This window comes from Panthera uncia, chromosome A2 (genome assembly GCF_023721935.1).
Source record: "Panthera uncia isolate 11264 chromosome A2, Puncia_PCG_1.0, whole genome shotgun sequence".
Classification (NCBI taxonomy): domain Eukaryota; kingdom Metazoa; phylum Chordata; class Mammalia; order Carnivora; family Felidae; genus Panthera; species Panthera uncia.
The window spans coordinates 99,920,526-99,939,622 of NC_064816.1; the positions used below are offsets into that span (position 1 = coordinate 99,920,526).

At 35.0% G+C, this 19,097-nt stretch overlaps 1 protein-coding gene across 4 annotated transcripts in view; it reads left to right on the forward strand.

The window, feature by feature from the left end:
* Nucleotides 1-19,097, forward strand: part of PHF14 (PHD finger protein 14) — a 209,249-nt gene that overhangs the window by 62,892 nt on the left and 127,260 nt on the right. For all 4 annotated transcript variants that reach the window (XR_007460008.1, XM_049641549.1, XM_049641550.1 and 1 more), the window contains exon 14: nucleotides 8,293-8,461. Coding sequence is in view for 3 of the 4 variants with exons in the window: in XM_049641549.1 (XP_049497506.1) it covers nucleotides 8,293-8,461 (169 nt within the window). In the remaining variant the exon portion in view is untranslated. The remainder of the gene's footprint in view (nucleotides 1-8,292; nucleotides 8,462-19,097) is intronic.

Here is a 19,097-nt window from a genome sequence, read left to right on the forward strand (position 1 = left end):
AGGGAATAATGGTACTACTGTCAGAAGGCTCTAATGCAAGTTTTTTTGTTACTTAAATGTATTACTTTTGGTGAGGATGAGAAATGACCATGAGAAGTTAGAGAATGTTCTCACAAGGGTTATAGTTACAAAATGAGAAACAAAAGGGAAAAAAACTCAATTAAAAAAACAACAACAATGTTTTGTCCTAAAAAAGGGACTTGTTTCTATACCCCAGAAATTCATGTATATTAAAAATGAATTGGAACTGTCTGAGAAAATTTGGCTACATTTCACATCAACTGGTAGAAATGATCACTTAAGGTTATAATCTGTAAATACAAGGAACTGGCCCTTTTCTGTGATATAACTTGATATCTTTCTATAGGCATTTCTGTTTTAATGTTTGTTGTATTTGTTACTATTTACTAATGGTATTTAACGTTTGTGGGGTTTTCACAATTTAGGACTGCCAATAGATTATTTCAAAATATATTAATTATTTCAGTTAGGAGATATGTTTAGGTGTTTAGTTCTCATACCAGTCTTTGATCTTTTAATCTTTCAAGAGGGACAAAACAGGAACAATTTAGTGTATTACATTTTATTTGTATTTTAATTTTGATGGTAATCTGTGAATTCAAGGAATAAAGTGCTTGGAATAGACATAAAAATTTTTAAGTAACACATGATAAATTATTTCCTTGTTTTTTCCTTATTGGTCAACTTTTTTAGTGTTAAAATGTTGCTTGTCAATTTTGGTTAAATGGGAACTTTTAGATACTAAAATCAATGCCTTCAATATAAATTTGTATTTTGGCAATTAATGTATATGTCTTCATAACACATGGTATATTGCATTTAACTCTTACTGGAGTTCAGAGTTTAAAGCTGTTACTTATAAAAAATAAATATTAGTTTGGTAATGTTTACTTTATTAATGAGCGAAAGGTGTGAATTTTGACTTCACATGGCAAGAAATCTTCGAAAATACTTGGTAAGAGAAATCTAAAATGCATTCAGAGGTATTGGTGTAAACTGAGGATATTGATATAAACTAAGAGTACTGATACATAAACTAAATATCAAACATAATTTTATCTTATAACCATATTTATAAAGATAACTATAAATTAGACTTTGAAAGAAATACTTCCTGATCATTCTTTTAAATTTGAAGAAAATATTTGGAAACTATTTTACTTTTAACAGCTTCTTATATGTTTTTAAATGGGTTTTTATAATGGGGAATATCAAGATTTTCAACATTTTGTAGACTTGCTGTCCAAGTGTCCAAATGTTAGCCACTAGCCACATGTAACAACTTGAATTTAAATTGATTAAAATCAAAATTAAAAAAATCAGATCCTCAGTCACATTAGCCACATACAAGTACCCAGTAGCTATATATGTCTAGTGGCTATTGTACTGGATAGTGCAGTTATAGAGAATTCTAACATCATATAAAGTTCTACTGAACAGCACTGATATAGACTGAAGTTTCAGGGTTAATTTATATTTTAGTGTAACTAATGTTTTTTCAAATATTTTATTGTAGCAAAATACATATAACATGAAACTTACCATCTTAATCATTTCTAAATGTAAAAATTAAAAGTCTACATATTAAACAGCAGCTCCCTATTCCTCCCTCACCTCCATCCCCTGGCAAGCACCATTCTACTTTCAGTTTCTGTGATTTTAACTACTGTCATAAGTACCTCATGTAAGTGGAAATCATACAGTATTTTTCATTGTGATTAGCTTATTTCAGTTAGAGTAAGGTCTTCAAGTTTATCGATACTGTAGCATATTGCAGAATGCTCTTTGTTGTTAAAGCTGAATGGTAGTCCATGCTATCTGTACCACATTTTCCTTATCCATTTATCAGTAGTTACTAGGGTTACTCCTACAGCTATTGTGAATAATGCTTCTATGAACATGGGTGTACAGATGTCTCTTTGAGACTGGATTATATGGTAATTCTACTTTTAATTTTTTGAGGAACCACCATACTGCTTTCCAAAGCAGATATACCATCAGCAGCAGTACCATCAGCAGTGTATAAGTGTTCCAATTTCTCTATATCCTTGCCAGCACTTAATATTTCTGTTTTGATAATAGCCATCCTATTGGATGTGAGGTGGTATCTCATTATAGTTTTGATTTTCATTTCCGTAATGATTAGTAATGTTTAGCTCCTTTTCCTGTGCTTGTTGGTCATTTGTGTATATTTGTATATCTAATTTAAATCCTTCTTTAACATGCACGTGGACTTCAAAAACAGGTATAATGTTAGCTTTTAGGGTATTAATTTTTTTAATGTATTCATCTCTTACATTATGTAAAAAGTGAAATTACAAACTATTGTTATAATACCAGCTTTTATAATTGATCATGCATTAACCTTTATTGAGATCTTTATTTTTCCATAATAGCTCTGAGTTGCTGTCTAGTGTCCTTTTTTGTTTTCTTTTTTCTTTTTCTTTTTACTCTGCAGGGCTCTCTTGAGCATTTCTTGTAGGACAGGTCTGGTGATAACAAACTCCCCCAGCTTTCGTTTGTCTAGGACTGTCTTAATTTCTCTCACTCTTTTGAAGGACAGTTTTGCTGGACATAGGATTCTTGGTTGACAGGGTTTTTTTTTTTTTTTTCTTTTTTCTTTTAGCATTTTGAATATATTAATCCACTGCCTTCTGGCCTCCAAAATTTCTGATGGGAGATCTGCTTATAATCTTACTGAGGTTCCTTTATATGTGATGATTCTGAATTTCTGTCTTTATACTTTCAAGATTTTCTTTGGGTCTTTTTCTTTGGAAATACTGATTATAATATGTCTTGGTGTGGGATTCTTTGAGTTTATCTTCCTTGGTATTTGCTGAGCTTCTTGGATGTTTATATTAACATCTTTCATCAAACTTTGGGAAGTTTTCAGTCATTATTCAGATATTCTCCCTGTCCTTTTTCTCCTTCTGAGCCTTCCACAGTGCAGATGTTGGTACATTTGTTGATGTCCCACATGCCTCTTAAGATCTGTTTGCTTTTCTTCAAGTTTTTTTTTTCCTTTTTGTTCCTCAGACTTTGTAATTTCCATTGTACTTTCTTTCAAGTTTGCTGCTCAAGTCTGTCCTTCTATTTTTTTTTTTTTCATTTTTATTTTATTTTTTTCCATTTTTTGAAAATTTAAATTTTAGTTAACATACTGTGCCATATTGGTTTCAGGAGTAGAATTCAGTGAGTCATCACTTACATACAACACCCAGTGCTCATCGCAAGTTCCTGACTTAGTATCCATCACCCATCTAGCCTATCTCCCACTCACCTCCTTCTGTCAACCCAGTTTGTTATCTATCAAGAGTCTCTTGTGGTTTGTTTCCATCTCTTCTCTCCCCCACCCCTTCCGATATGTTCATCTGTTTTGTTTCTCAATTCCACACCTGAGTGAAATCATATGGTATTTGTCTTTCCCTGGGTGACTTATTTCACTGAGCATAATATATTCTAGCTTCATGTCATTGCAAATGGCAAGATTTCATTCTTTTTGATGGCTAATATTTCATTGTATATATGTGTGTGTGTGTGTGTGTGTGTGTGTGTGTGTGTATACACATATATATAATATTCCCTTACATGTGTATATATTCCATATATGTTTGTGTGTATACACACACACCACATCTTTATCCACTCATCAATTGATAGACATTTGGGCTCTCTGCATAGTTTGGCAATTGTTGATAAATGCTGATATAAACATTCAGGTGCATGTACCCCTTCGAATCTGTATTTTTGTATCCCACACTGGTGGCTGCACCAGTTTGTATTCCCGCCAGCAGTGCAAGAGGGTTCCCCTTTCTCTGCATCCTCACCACCACCTGTTGTTTATTGTGTTGTTAATTTTAGCCATTCTTACAGGTGTAAGGTGATATCACACTGTGGTTTTGATTTGTATTTCCCTGATGATGAGTGATGTTGAGCATCTTTTCAAGTGTCTGTTAGCCATCTGGATGTCTTCTTTGAAAAAATGACTATGCATGTCTTCTGTCCATTTCTTCACTGGATTATTTGTTTTTTGGGTGTTGAGTTTGATCAGTTATTTACAGATTTTGGATCCTAACCCTTTACCTGATATGACATTTGCAAGTATCTTCTCCCATTCCGTCAGTTGCCTTTTAGGTTTGCTGATTGTTTCCTTCACTGTGCAGAAGCTTTTTCTCTTGATGAGGTCCCAATAGTTCATTTTTGCTTATGTTTCGCTTGCCTTTGGCGACATGTCTAGTAAGAAGTTGCTACAGCTGAGGCTGAAGAGGTTTCTGCTGGTGTTCTTCTCTAGGATTTTGGTGGTTTCCTATCTCACATTTAGGTCTTTCATGCATTTTGAATTTATTTTTGTGTATGGTGTAAGAAAATGGTCTAGTTTTCCCAACACCATTTGTTGTAGAGACTGTCTTTTTTTCCATTGCATATTCTTTCCTGCTTTGTCAAAGATTAGTTGACCATGTAGTTGTGGGTCCATTTCTGGGTTTTCTGTTCTGTTCCATTGATCTGTGTCTGTTTTTGTGCTAGTACTATACTGTCTTTGCAATAGCTTTGTAATACAGCTTGAAATCTGGATTCGTGATGCCTCCAGTTTTAATTTTCTTTTTCAGGATTGCTTTGACTCTTTGGGGTCTTTTTTGGTTTCATACAGATTTTAAGATTGTTTGCTCTAGCTCTGTGAAAAATGCTGGTGGTAGTTTGATAGGAATTGCATTAAATGTGTAGATTACTTTGGGTAGTGTAGACATTTTAACAATGCTTTTTCTTCTAGTTCATGAACATGAAATGCTTTTCCATTTCTTTGTGTCCTCTTCAATTTATTTTAAAATTGTTCTATAATTTTCAGAGTATAAATCTTTTACCTTGTTAATTTATTCCTAGGTATCTTATTGTGTCTGGTGCAATTGCAAATGGGATCGATTCCTTGATTTTTTTTTTTTCTGCTGCATCATTATTGGCATACAGAAATGCAACAGATATCTGCACATTGATTTTATATCCTGAGATGTTGCTGAATTCATGTGTTGGTTATAGCAATGTTTTGGTAGAATCTTTTGGGTTTTCTCCATAGAGTGTCATGTTGTCTGTGAAGAGTGAATTTTGACTTCTTTCTTGCTGATTTGGATACATTTTCTTTTTGTTGTCTAATTGCTGAGGCTAAGACTTCCAATACTGTGTTAAATAGTAATGGTGAGAGTGGACATCTGTATCTTATTTCTGACTGTAGGAGAAAGGTTCTCAGTTTTTCCCCATTGAGGATGATATTAGCTATGGGTCTTTTGTATATGGCTTTTATCATGTTGAGGTATGTTCCATTTATCCAAACTTTATGGACGTTTTTATTAAGAATGGATGCTTTATTTTGTCAGATGCTTTTTCTGCATCTATTGACAGGATCTTATAGTTTTCATCCTTCCTTTTATTAATGTGGTGTATCACAGTGATTAATTTGTGGATATTGAACCACCCCAGCAGCCCAGGAATAAATCCCACGTGATCATGGTGAATAATTCTTTTCATGTACTGTTGATTTTGATTTGCTAATACATTCATGTTCATCAGGGATATTGGCCTGTAATTCTTTTTAGCAGGGTCTTTGTCCAGTTTGGGAATCGAAGTAATGCTGGCCTCATAGATTGAGTTTGGAAGTTACCCTTCTATTTCTATTTTTTAGAACAGTTTGAGAAGAATAGGTATTAACCATGCTTTAAATGTTTGGTAGAGGGGCGCCTGGGTGGCTCAGTCGGTTGAGCATCCGACTTCGGCTCAGATCATGATCTCACGGTCTGTGAGTTTGAGCCCTGCATCGGGCTCTGTGCTGACAGCTCAGAGCTTGGAACCTGCTTCAGATTCTGTGTGTCTATCTCTCTCTGCCCCTCCCTTGCTCATGCTCTGTCTCTCTCTATGTCAAAAATAAATAAACAATAAAAAAAAATATTTGGTAGAATTTCCCTGGGAAGCCATCTGGCCTAGGACTCTTGTTTGTTGGGAGATTTTTGATTACTGATTCAATTTCTTTGCTGGTTATGGGCCTATTCAAATTTCTATTCTTTCTGCTTTAGTTTTGGTAGTTTGTGAATTTCTAGGAATTTTTCCATTTCTTCCAGATTGCCTATTTTGTTAAAATGTAATTTTTCATGGTATTCTCTTATGATCATTTGTACTTCTTTGGTGTTGGTTGTGATCTCTCCTCTTTCATTTGTGATTTTATCTATTTGAGTCCTTTCTCTTTTTGATAAGTCTGGGTAGGGGTTTATCAATTTTGTTAACTCTTTCAGAGAACCAGCTTTTGGTTTTGTTGATCTTTTCTATTGTTTTGTTTGTTTGTTTTTATATATTTTATTTCTGCTCTAATCTTTATTATCTCCCTTCTGCTGACTTTAGGCTTTATTTGCTGTTTTCTAGCTCCTTTAGGTGTGAGGATAGGTTGTGTAGTTGGAAATCTGCCTTTTTTTTTTTTTTTAAGTAAAGTTTATTTATTTTGAGAGAGAGAACATGTAAACAGGGGAGGGGCCGAGAGAGAGGGAGAGAGAATCCTAAGCAGGCTCTGTGCTGTCCATAAGGAGCCCAATGCAGGTCTCATTCTCACGACCTGAGCTGGAATCAAAAGTCAGACTCTTAACTATCTGTGCCATCTATGTGCCCCTGGAAATCTACCCTTGTAATCCTTTTAGTAAATTTTCCATTTCAGTTATTATACTTTTCATCTACAGAATTTCTTTTTCATTTATTTTTAGGCTTTCTGTCTCTTTATTGATATTTCTATTTTGTTAATAAATTGTTTCTTGTCTTTTCCCACAATCTCTGTTAGTTAATTGAACATTTAAAGAATAATTCTTTGTCTTGTAGATCTGCCATCAGGTTTTCTGGGACAGTTTCTGTTAATTTTTTTTTCTCTTTTAATGGACCATACTTTCCTTTTCCTATTTCTTGTGGGGTTTTTGTCAAAAACTGGACATTTGAGTTTAATAATGTAATAACTTCAGAAATGAGATTTTCTCCATTCCCAGCATTTGCTGTTTTGTTACTGTTTTTGTTTGTTTGTTGTTTTTATTATAGTGTGCTATCTCTCTGCTAAGGATCAGACTGAGGTATAAACTTGCAGTCTTCTCATATGTTTTCTAAGCCTTTCCCTGGGCAAGGGTGGCCACTTTCTAATTTTTCTTGTATATGCACTTATGTTTTGAATGTCTATATCTTTAATGTCTGGCTCCCAAAAGAGGACAAAGAGAAAAATGAAGGTGGAAATAAATGACAATGGTCTTTTAAGTACTGGAAGTCATTTCAGGCCAAGTGGGGGGTCACATATAGCAGGGTTCTTACACAGAGAAACAGAACTCTGAGGTTCCTCTTTCTAGGAAGCAGCTTTATTTGTGCCACCTGGACTCAGCGGGTTAAGATCCCAAAAAGGCTGAGTCCCGAGTGCAGCAGGGTATAGCCTTTTATGCAACTTCTACTTCTTTGTCTCCCATATATGGTGACACATATAGTCTGATTGGACACATTTCAAGTTACAGAGTCGTGTCAGAGCTATACATACCTGTATAGGAGTTGATTGGGTCACATTGCCTTCCTTTGTTCTGAGAAGCCTCCCCTACATTCTTTAGGGAGGGTCCTTACCACACACCTACCTCTTTGTACTTCTGTGATCAGAAGCAGTAATTCCCAATCAGAGTATGGATTCCCAGTATTTGGAGGACATGGTTTGTTTTGGCTATCCTGGTTCTTACTGACTGTATGTAAGCCACTGCAGGAATATGTGCACAACTGCCTGCCATGTGACTTGGTTGGAGGTTGGGTAGTGTTGACTGCTGAGAAATGAAATTAACAGAAATTAATGGTGATTTACCTGTGCTAGCCTTTCCCTGGAATTTACAAGCCTTCAGTAGAATCCAGAGTTCTAAAATAATTGTATTAAACAAAATCTGCCAGTGCAGTTTTTTTCTAGGTGGAGAGACACATTTCTGTTGCTTTGGATTGTGCCACCAGTGCTGAAATCTCTTACATGGGTTTACTTAAACATGTAGCATTATTGCATGTGTTCTTATGATACTTACAGAGTACATGGAATTGCTTTATACATTTACTATTGACATTCTTATAGGAGTGTATGTACCTCTCTGTATGTAGTCATTGTATACCCTGTGGTCACACATACTCGTATATAGTTTCATATATTCTTCACATCTACCTGAATTTTGTATTAATAGAAACCATAGCTAACACTAGAAGATAAAAATAAACGTATGAACTTACATTTTTTTCTTTATATAGGCAGTGTTCAGAATGTGACCAGGCAGGGAGCAGTGACATGGAAGCAGACATGGCCATGGAAACCTTACCAGATGGTACCAAACGATCAAGAAGGCAGATTAAGGAACCAGTGAAATTTGTTCCACAGGACATGCCCCCAGAACCCAAGAAGATTCCAATAAGAAATACGGTAATTTTTTCCCTGTTTATCATAATCATCACAAACTTCTGAGGGCAAAATTCTGAGGCCAGTTTGTTGTTTTACATTATGAAATATACCATACATAACTGAGAATTTATGCTTTATATATTCAACTTAAAGCATAATAATAATGAATACCCACTGTATCCACTGACCTGCTTCAAAAATAAAAAGTAACAAAGCCTGATGTCCCCTGTGAATCCCTTGGTAATTTCATTCTTACCTGGCTAGCACAGAGATCACCTCCTTCCTCAACTTTATATTTCTCATTCTTTTCTTTTTTTTTTAGTAATGACTTTCCAAATGTGTGTATTTGTAAATAATACATAGTTTTGCAGTTTTTAAATTTTGTATGAATGGAGTCAGGCTTTTCCTTTTGGTATTTGTTAATTTGACCAGTTTTTTTTTGTTTTTAAGTTTATTATTTTGAGAGAGAGAGCTTGAGCAGGGGAGAGGAAGAGAGAGAGGGGGAGAAAGAATCTGAAGCAGGCTCTGTGCTGTCAGCACAGAGCCCAATGAGGGGCTTGAACTAACGAACCATGAGCTCATGACCCGAGCAGAAATCAAGAGTCAGATGCTCAACCAACTGAGCCTCCCAGGTGCCCCTAACCAAATTTTGTTGATGTGATTCATAAATACTGATCTGTGTAGTTACAGTTCATTTATTTTTACTAATGTGTAGTATTTTTTATTAAAACAATAGATCATATGTTTTGTTCTTTAGATTGGCAGTTTTGTTTCCATCTTTTTTCTTTTGTAAACAACTCTGTTTTGAATATTTTTGTAAATGTCTCCTGCAGCATGCTAACAAGGAGTTAGGATATATACCAAGGTGTTCATTTGCTTAGTTATCGGATATGTGCGTCTTCAGTTTTGCTAGTTAATTCCACTGTGTTTTAAACCAGTTTATATTCATAGCAATGAATAATCTTACTATTGTTCCCTAAACTTATTTTGTGCAATATTTTAATGCTTTCCAATGCAATACATGTAAAATAGCATATCATTTTATTTTGTATTTGTCTCAATACTAATGACTTTGAGTATCTATGTATTTTATCTATTAGGAAATGTAAATGCAAGTCTTCTCCGATTTTTCTATGAGGTTGTTAGTCTATTTCTCATCACAAAATTTTTGAGGTTAGAGTTTAAACAATTTCTTCCAGAAAGTATTTATATTTGTTATTACCAGGTGCCGGTGAGGTGTACTATCCTAAGACCATTTTATTATTTTATTTATTTTTAAATGTTTGTTTATTATTTCTTTTAAGAGAGAGAAAGAGAGTTAGTGGGGAGAGGGGCAGAGAGATAGGAGAGAGAAAATCCCAAGTATGCTCCATGCTGTCAGTGCAGAGCCCATCATGGGGCTCAATCTCATGAACTCTGAGATCATGACCTGAGCCAAAATCAAGAGTCAGCTGCTTAACTGACTGAGCCACCCATGCACCCCTAACCTAAGACCATTTTAAATAAGTTTGGTGTGTGTGTCTTTTTCCATTATATAAATAGTGTCAATTTCTGCCCCAATCCAGTGAAGGCTGGCTTGCAGTTATGAATTCCTGGGGAGACATTTTTTACTTTCTTACTCTGGACCAAGGCAGACACTTTTGAAAAATCTGCCTCCTCCTGAAGGAGATGTAGATTTTTTTTTTTTTTTTTTAAGTAGGCTTTATGCCCAGCACAGAGTCTAGTGGCCGGGCTTGAGCTCACGACCCTGAGATCAAGACCTGAGCTGAGGCATCCCAAGATGGTAGCTATTTTTAGGGTTAGTTGTCATCCTTTGTTTTGTTACCTGTTTAGTTGTAGAGAGTTTTTTCTTTTTTCCTTAAAGTAACAGATTTCTTTAATTTCTTTAATTTTCTTTAATCTGTAATAACACATTTAATCTAATCATAAGAGAAGTTACTTCGAGTATTTCAGTTTGTGTTATGAGCTTATTTGAAATTGAGGAAACAGATGTGGAAATTGTCTCCCAGATAATTTAAATAGTTGTTTTTCAATGCTCTAAATTAATCAACTTGAAATTGTTTTATTTATAATTCCCATTAGTTTAAAACAATTTTTTTTGGCCTCACAAATATATTTTGTTTACAAATAAACTAGAGAGAATTTTCCTTCAAGCCTGCTCACTTCTTCCTTCCTTCCTTCTTCCTTTCTTTCTCTTTCTTTCATTCTTTCTTTTTTAAAAATTTTTTAATGTTTATTTTTTTTAAAGAGAGAGAGCACGAGTGGGGCAGAGGTAGAGAGAGAGGGAGACACAGAATCTGAAGGAGGCTCCAGGCTCTGAGCTGTCAGCACAGAGCCCGACACAGGGCCCAAACCCACAAACTGTGAGATCATTACCTGAGCCGAAGTCAGATACTTAACCGACAGAGCCACCCAGGCGCCCTAAGCCTGCTCATTTCTAATACATTTTCTGTAACTTCAATGCCAATAACTTCAATGTGGCTATTAAGATATTCGAGTAAAGCATGTGTCTGTGTTTGCAAAGATTATCCTTTTATGAAACATCGTTTTCTTTACTGTTTAAAGAAATCTTTAGGACCAGTGTTATCATCTTTAACCAGAGACGGACATTTTGTACATATTATAGTGATATTTTTGTGTCCATAGTTTAGTATTATTTCAGATAAAAGAGGATCATATTTTCTTTTAGTTTACTTGTTCTTACAGCCTGGAATTATAAGGAAGCTTTTGAATTTTCTAATTTATTCCAATTCCTTTTACTGTATTATTTGTCTCTTGTTTTCTTGTGTAAAAGTCTTAGTCTTCTTGTAGATGTGTGTGGGTAAAACACAAGAAAGGATTCTATGGCCAGTAATTTTAGGAAATACAGTATGATTACTTTCTTTCTTGGGGGAATTCAAATGTATACTCAAGGTCTGAGAAACACTACTGTTTAGAATAATGATTACTTTAACTTTTTCCTAACCTATTTTATCAAAGAGCACTTTTTTCAAGACCATTTTTTATTATATCATATAGTGCTGAGTGGTACCAGCTTTGGAAATGATGTTCTAGAGGCCACGAATTACTTGCATAAAGGTCATCTGTGGGGTGTTTGTTGGAATGTAGGTTTTGGACTCATCCAAGAACTAATAACTTAGAATTAGGGGTTGGTTTAAGCAGACTTTTTAGGTTTTATTCTTATGCAGACTGAAGTTAGAAAATAACTATCTGGATAATGTTTATCATTATTTACTCTTATTTTTTGCTTCCTTCTTCCCTTCCTTCCCCCCCGATTAATCCATACAGCAATTCAGAAAATCTTTGATGAGGTTATTCTATTGGTCAAGTACCTGATCGAGGAATGTAAGAATGAGAGATGCAGAGGAGAGTGATTCAGTCATCTTGATTTTGATCTTACCATTTAGGCTGAGTTCCTATTGTTACTTTAACTTTTTATCCTATCAGTTCTGTTTCAGAGATATATTAACATTTTAATTAGATGGTATGGTTAAAAATGAGGCAGCTTACTTTCTTTTCTTTGCACATTGTTAATTATGGGAATCTAGGTATCTAACTGCCAGCTCATTTGTATGTATAACCAAGTATCTTTCACAGTAAATAACTGATTTATCTCTCCTTTTAATTTTTCAATTCTTGTTCCTAGTATTTTTCTACTTATACTTTTTATTTTGGTACATGTATTACTACACTTATTAGCCACCCAGGTGCCCCATATTGAACTTCCTATTACAGAGGTATTGTGATATTGAACAAATTACCTAATCCTTACCTGAGTTCCCCAGCTGGGCTGCTGTATGAATTTCCTATAGGTGCTATAACAATTACCATGATTTTGGTGGCTTAAAATAACACAGATGTATTATCTTACAGTTCTAGAGGCCAGAAGTCTCCAGTCAGTTTTATTAGGCTAAAGTCAAGGTGTTGACAGGACTGGTCTTTTAGAGGTTGTTAGGGATTATCCATTTCCTTGCCTTTTCTAGCTTCTAGAGGCCACCTATATTCCTTGGCTCAAGCCTCTTCTCACACCACTTTTACCTCATTTCCAAACTCACATATGCTTCCTCTCTGATCTTCTATTTCCCTCTTATAAGAACCTCTGTGATTCAGGCCCACCTGAATTCATCTCAAAATCCTTGGCTAAATTACATATACAAAGTCTCTTTTTGTTATCAAGTATCATTTACAAGTTCCGAGGATTAGGATATGGATATTGTGGAGACCAGTATTCAGCCTATTACAGTTGCTTTGAAAATTAAATTAGATAATTTACATAAAGTACCCATCATGATGTCTGGGACATATTAACATCAACTTATGTTCATTTTCTTCTTCCTCCCTCCTCATCCTATTAACTAGATGGTGTGATTTTGATTAAGATACCTGGGCCTTTGCTGCCCCATCTGTAAAACTAGATATAATATGCATAAGGTTCTCAGTAACAAAATCTATTGAGGGGGTGCCTGAGTGGTTCAGTCAGTTAAGTGTCTGACTTCTGCTCAGGTTGTGATTAGTGATTCATGAATTGGAGACCCGCATCAGGCTCTTTGCTGGCAGCTTGGAGCCTGGAGCCTGCTTTGGATTCTGTCTCTCCCTCTCTGTCTGACCCTCCCCTGCTTGTGCTTGTCTCTGTCTCTCTCTCTCTCTCAAAAATAAATAAACATTAAAAAAATTTAAAAAAATATTTCTTTTGTTAGTTTTAATTTTTCCTGCCATTATTGATCAAAGTGTACTTCATTTCACAGTAGTCATATTACTCTATCAAAATTTTGAGGAAGATTTACCTTTGTGACATAGGGAATTCATGACATATATCCTAGGCCTTAATTTCTCATTTCAAAATAATGTATCACTTAATAAAACTATTAAAATGATCATTTGTTTTACAACTTTGATTTGTTCTACAACTTTCTACCATTTCTGTTAAGCATATGTTCCCTTGGGCTATAGTGCTAGCATAATTTTTAGAAAAATAGTTTGGATTATTTCATGCTAGTAAAAGTGAATTTTCTAGTTTCAAAAGTCTTTTTTGTGGGATATGTGAATTAATATTCGGTTAGAGTAATTTTGTTTTTAAAAATTCAGTCTTTATAATTAGGCATACAGCACTTTAATTTTTTATTTTTTTTGAAGGACTGTCTCTGTAGAGTTGTCCAAGAACCATCAAAAGTATAAAATGAGGGGCGCCTGGGTGGCTTGGTCGGTTAAGCGTCCAACTCTTGATTTTAGCTCAGGTCATGATTGCAGAGTTGTGGGATTGAGCCCCATGTCAGCCTCTGCACTGAGCATGGAGCCTGCCTAAATTTCTCTCTCTCCCTCTGCCCCTCTCCCTCCTCTCATGCTCTTTCTCTCTCAAAACAAACAAACAAACACATATGTATCTATGTGTATATATGTATATATATGTGTGTGTGTATGTATATACATAGACATATATGCATACAGGATCATGGCTGCCATAGATTGAAGTCCTATTTTGATGAACAACTTTTCTTACCTCTGCTATTACTTTCTCACTTCGTATACTTTATATCTTTACATTTAAAAGTAACATTCTTGTGGTAGTAAAGGAGCAAAAGAAGGAAAGAAGGGAACATGTTGGCGTATTTGAGCAAATTCTTGTATGTTGCTGCTATTAACTTCTGTTTAGCCATAATGCCAGTAAACCCAACCAGTTTATTATTTTTTATTTCTTCCTACTATTTGACCATTGGATATTTTACTTCATTACTTTTTGCAAAGGACAGTAAATCAGAAGAGGACATGAGGGATTAGTTACCTTTATCTAAGATTGTTTAATTAGTAGTAAAACCTAACATTTATTGAGTATGCCTCATATGCAGACACTGTACTAATTCTCCAGCCTACTCCCTCTTATAAAAAATAAGTTTGTATTTGAGTATTATAACACCTATTTCACTCAAAATAAAACTGAGACACAGAAAGCTTGAGTAACCTACCTGTGATCTTATAGATAGTAAGCAGAATAAGACTTGAACTCAGTTTGAATTAAGAACCTGTGTTTTTTCTTTTAAGGTTTGTAGAAGAGATTTAGAGATTTAGTTGAGGTACAAATGGAGTCGTCAAACATTTGGCTTTTGGTAGTGTCATTGGAAATATGGTGCTCTAAGGCAGGCATATATCCAATTACTAATTTGTGTACCTGAGCTTATTCACATTAGATATGATATTCGGGGGCACCGGCGTGTCAGTTAAGCGTCCAACTCTTGATTTTGTCTCAGGTCATGAACTCATGGTTCGTGAGTTTGAGCCCCCTGTCAGCCTCTGAACTATCAGTGCAGGATTTTCTCTCTCTCCCTCTGCTCCTCCCCTGCTCTTGCTCACATGCACACATGCTCTATCTCTCAAGAATAAGTTAACTAAAAAAATATGAGATTCAACACTTCTTTGCACTTTGAGCTGAGTGTGAATTCCAACCCCCCCCCCCCAAGCTTATATGAGCATTGGCATCACTGTGCTTAATCACAGTGCAATAGTATAGAAGTTAATAAACTGTTTGAAGGTTATTCTACCTTGAGGAAATTGATATTAAAAAAAAGAAAAAATTAGAAGCAGCAAATCTCTAAGTACACTGGCAGCATGTGTATATATTGGCTGCCAGTATATGTTTATTTTGCTCTTCTGTGTTGGTCTGCTTGTTTCCCTCTAAATTGTAAATACTATGAAACTTGCTGTAGAAAAAAAGTATATACTTTGATATTGGCAGTGAAGATAGAGAAGTACACAATGGTCTTTTTGCCTAACTAGATACTCCAAATCCACCTAAAACATTTGGTTTATTGCATCTTAGCTTTTTTGATTAAGCAACAGATATCTTTTGGATTTGTTCATTTGGTTGATCAGTGTTAAGAGAGATGGGCCCATGGACTCAATTTTTGTGCTCCACTGCCTGCTTTGTGCCGAACAAGGCTGCTATTAGAAGAATGGCATCCACCCTTTACTGCTGACAGGAAGTTTCCATTTATCATAGCCAGAGAGTGCAATGGGTAATAGACCACTTTGGCAAGGCTTAATATATTTTTATTATTTAGATCCTGAGGAAAGTCATTTTTCATTTTATTCTACTCTGATTTCCTTAATAAAGATTTATAGAAATATGAACGAATACAGCATATTTTGAGACAGTAGATCTCAAATAAGATCTGTATCTCAATAAGATACAGATGCTTTTTGGGGCACCTAGGTGGCTCATTCAGTTAAGTCTCCGCCTCTTGGTTTCAGCTCAGGTCATGATCTCATGGTTCATGAGTTTGAGCCCAGCATCGGACTCTGTGCTGCTGGTGCAGAGCCTGCTTGGGATTTTCTCTGTCTGTCCCTCCCCTGCTTGTACTCTCTTTCTCTCAAAATAAATAAATAAACTTAAAACATATATATATAGATGTATGTAGTCCCAGTGTCACTGTTACTTTCCTAATTTATTTTTCTATCCAAAGATGTTAAAAGATTATCCAGAAAAGTTACTTGAAAAAAATGATAGCACTAGAAATTTGGTGTTTAAAAATGATGGGTTAAAAGAGCTATTTTTAAGTATAAGAATGAAATCATATTACATTTTCAGAAAATACTTCTATACAAACATAGACATTTTCTCTGATTGATATTTTCATGTTATCTTGTATTGTTAGGGTATCATTATTTTTAAACATTTATTCTGAATGTTAGAATTATTTTTAAATTGAATGTTAGCTGTGAAAGTAATATGTTAATACTTTTTGTTAAAAGAAATTCAAAATTATAAAGTCTCCTTTGATTTTCCTCCCAACATTACCCTCCCCCAGTCTAATTCACATGCCTTGAATTTGCCTTTATTACAAGGGTACATATTTTGAACTTTGATTTTCTGACATTTCTTTTGGTGTATCTGTCAAAAAAAGGAAAGGGTCATCAGTGAGTCATACGGAAAAGTAATCTGGGCATAGTTCAAGTAACATGGAACTATTAAAGTATTAATAAGTAAAAGAAGAATGATCTGGTTTTAGAAAATCAGAATGAGAAGCGTTGAAAAGCATTTTTTTATTTACCCATTACTTGTGATTTACTTTGTATTTTATATTAATTGTAATTACTGTACTAACGAAGTAGTTACTAATGTCATTGCCATTTTACAGTTTAGAAACTGAGGCAAAGATGTCAAGTAACTTGCAGAAGGACATACAGCTTCTAAATGATAGAGCCGGGAATCAGATAGCTCCTGAGCCCATATTTTTAAGTACTCATTGTGCTGCCTTTCTGGATAGGATTGTTCCTGGCACTTGTCCTAAGGCCAGAATCACAGGCTTCTCATGATTTCAGCAGCTTAGTGACTAAGGGTTTGATCAAGAAAACGGAATTCACTGTGTGGGGAATTAGGGGGTTATACCACTGCTGGTATATCTGGGGCTGTAGATGTCAAGAAATCTGTCACCACTGGTCAGAGGAGTTCTGTCAAACATCAGAGAAATTGTCAATGAAATATTTATCTTGAAGCTCCGAGTCCTGTAGTTGCTGACACCAGGTCAGAGACTTTGACAGTGAAGATCTTAGCCCTAAGAATACTGTTGGGTAGGTGAAAAATGAGGATTTGTGGGGAAGTCTGCAAAGCCTGCCAGGACTATGACTTGGGAGCAAATGGAAAGGAATATATGGCTGCACAGCATGTGAAAAAGCCAGGCATTTGACTCCCATGACCTCCTGAGTAAAATGGTCTTCACTTAAATGTTTCAAATCTGTGGTCACTAACATGGAACCATAGACAGAAGCGTGTGGGGGAAGACTATGGGAAATGTGGTTTCCAGCCTTAAACAGAGTAAGGTGATGGTGGTGGTGATGGAGGTGTGTGTCAGATTAACCAAAGACAATCTAGCGTACTAACCAACTGCAGTTTTTAAAAGTGCCTAATGTAGTACTTGGCAGTGTTAGGTGATCTAAAAAGTGACATTTCCAGACTCCTTTACCCTCACTCCCTTTTCTTTGCTCTTTGAAGACTGATAATATTTCATCTGTTTTCTTCCAGCTCTGAGCATTGTGCAGAGCATGCAATAAGTTCTTGATAAGATGATTAAAATAATCACTAACAGCATAAATACAGACAGTGACTTAAAGAATTATAAATACCAAAAGGATAACTTCAGTGTAGGTCAAAGAAGTTGAACCTGGAATTTTTACAGACTCAGCAGTGTTTTAAAATAGAGAGAGGGTTAACTGCTTCCCTGACTTGCTGAATGTCCAGCTGAGCCCTCACAATGTTTGCCATTCATTTATGTCACAGGTTTTTAGTCACAGGTTTTTTCTTTCCTTTTTTCTTTCTCTTTTCTCCCTCTTTTTTTTTTTTTTTCTTTTTAGTTAATTAAAAGGAAGGAACATGGGTGAAGTAGAGAACCTTAAAAAAAGTTTCTTGTGATAGATGTTAGGTCAGCCTCTGTTAACCCAGTGAGTTTCTTCCACTGTTCTTCTATTTATAGAAGCTACACAAATGTGTAAAGGGCTTTTCACAAAGATTTCAGCAGAGAGCTCCTTTTATTTAAATTACATTAAGCAATTCTTTTCTGTAGAATTCCTACAATTTGTACCATCTGTTGCCAGTGTCTATTTCAGAAGTCTGCTTTTATGCAGTTTTTTAGGGTTGAGCCTATGCTTTTAATATATATATTCAGTACATAGGGTAATATTACTTTATAAAATAGTAACTTTCACATGTCTAATTATACAATCTGGAGAAAACTAGTAGTTTTCACTGCTGCATTGATAGCCAGTAATAATAATTGGGAATTTTTTTATGTATGTTTCATTATAGGAATGAAAATATTTAGTCTCTGGGACTGGAATCTCATTTCATAATATAATTTAGCTTCTTTTGTACTGGGAGAATGCTTTTCTTCTCCTGCATGAAAACCTTCTTATAGGACAGTGAATTAATTTATATACCTAGCCCACTTTTAAATGTAAAATGCTGATACTTCACATATAGTGTTTTTCTTTGATTCCTGTATTTGGTGAAAAAAAAATGAATTTCTTAAATGTTATGTGGTTTTAATCTTTCAACTATGAATTTTTATTACAGTACCTCCTTTTCACTAGTTTCAGGTAATATCCTCTTTCTTCTGCCTTTCAAGGTTGTTTGTCATTGAGCCAAAACAACTTTGTAATCCTATTGACCTTGTAGTTGCTGTTTTACTGATCTGTGATTCATTCACTATCTAGTATCATATAGTGTGTTTTATGATTTTATAGTATTCTAGTTTTAAGAGTTAATCATTTTGTTTTTCACACCTTTGAGATCCCAGTAATTCTGTAGTTCTTTCATCTACTTTGATTTGTTCATTTTCAGCTTTATCTCATATCGCTTAGAGGGTAGATTGTAACTTCTGATGGATGCAACACAATCTCTAACCTCAGTTATTTGATCTTTAGCTATGTTGTCCTCTTTTGTAAACCTTCAGAGTCCAGTAAAGAGAAGACAGTATTTCAAGATAAACTTTTGCTTATAATATATAGGAACTCAAATTTATGTTGTATTTCCTTTGTAATAGTCAAAGCTGTAAGTAGTTATCTTTTTTTGTGAGTGCTTTAGTCATATTTACTTCAGAGTTTAATAGTTCTCCGTCTTAAGCAATAAAAATTGGCTGTGTGGGAATCCAGGTCTTTTCATACTCTCTAG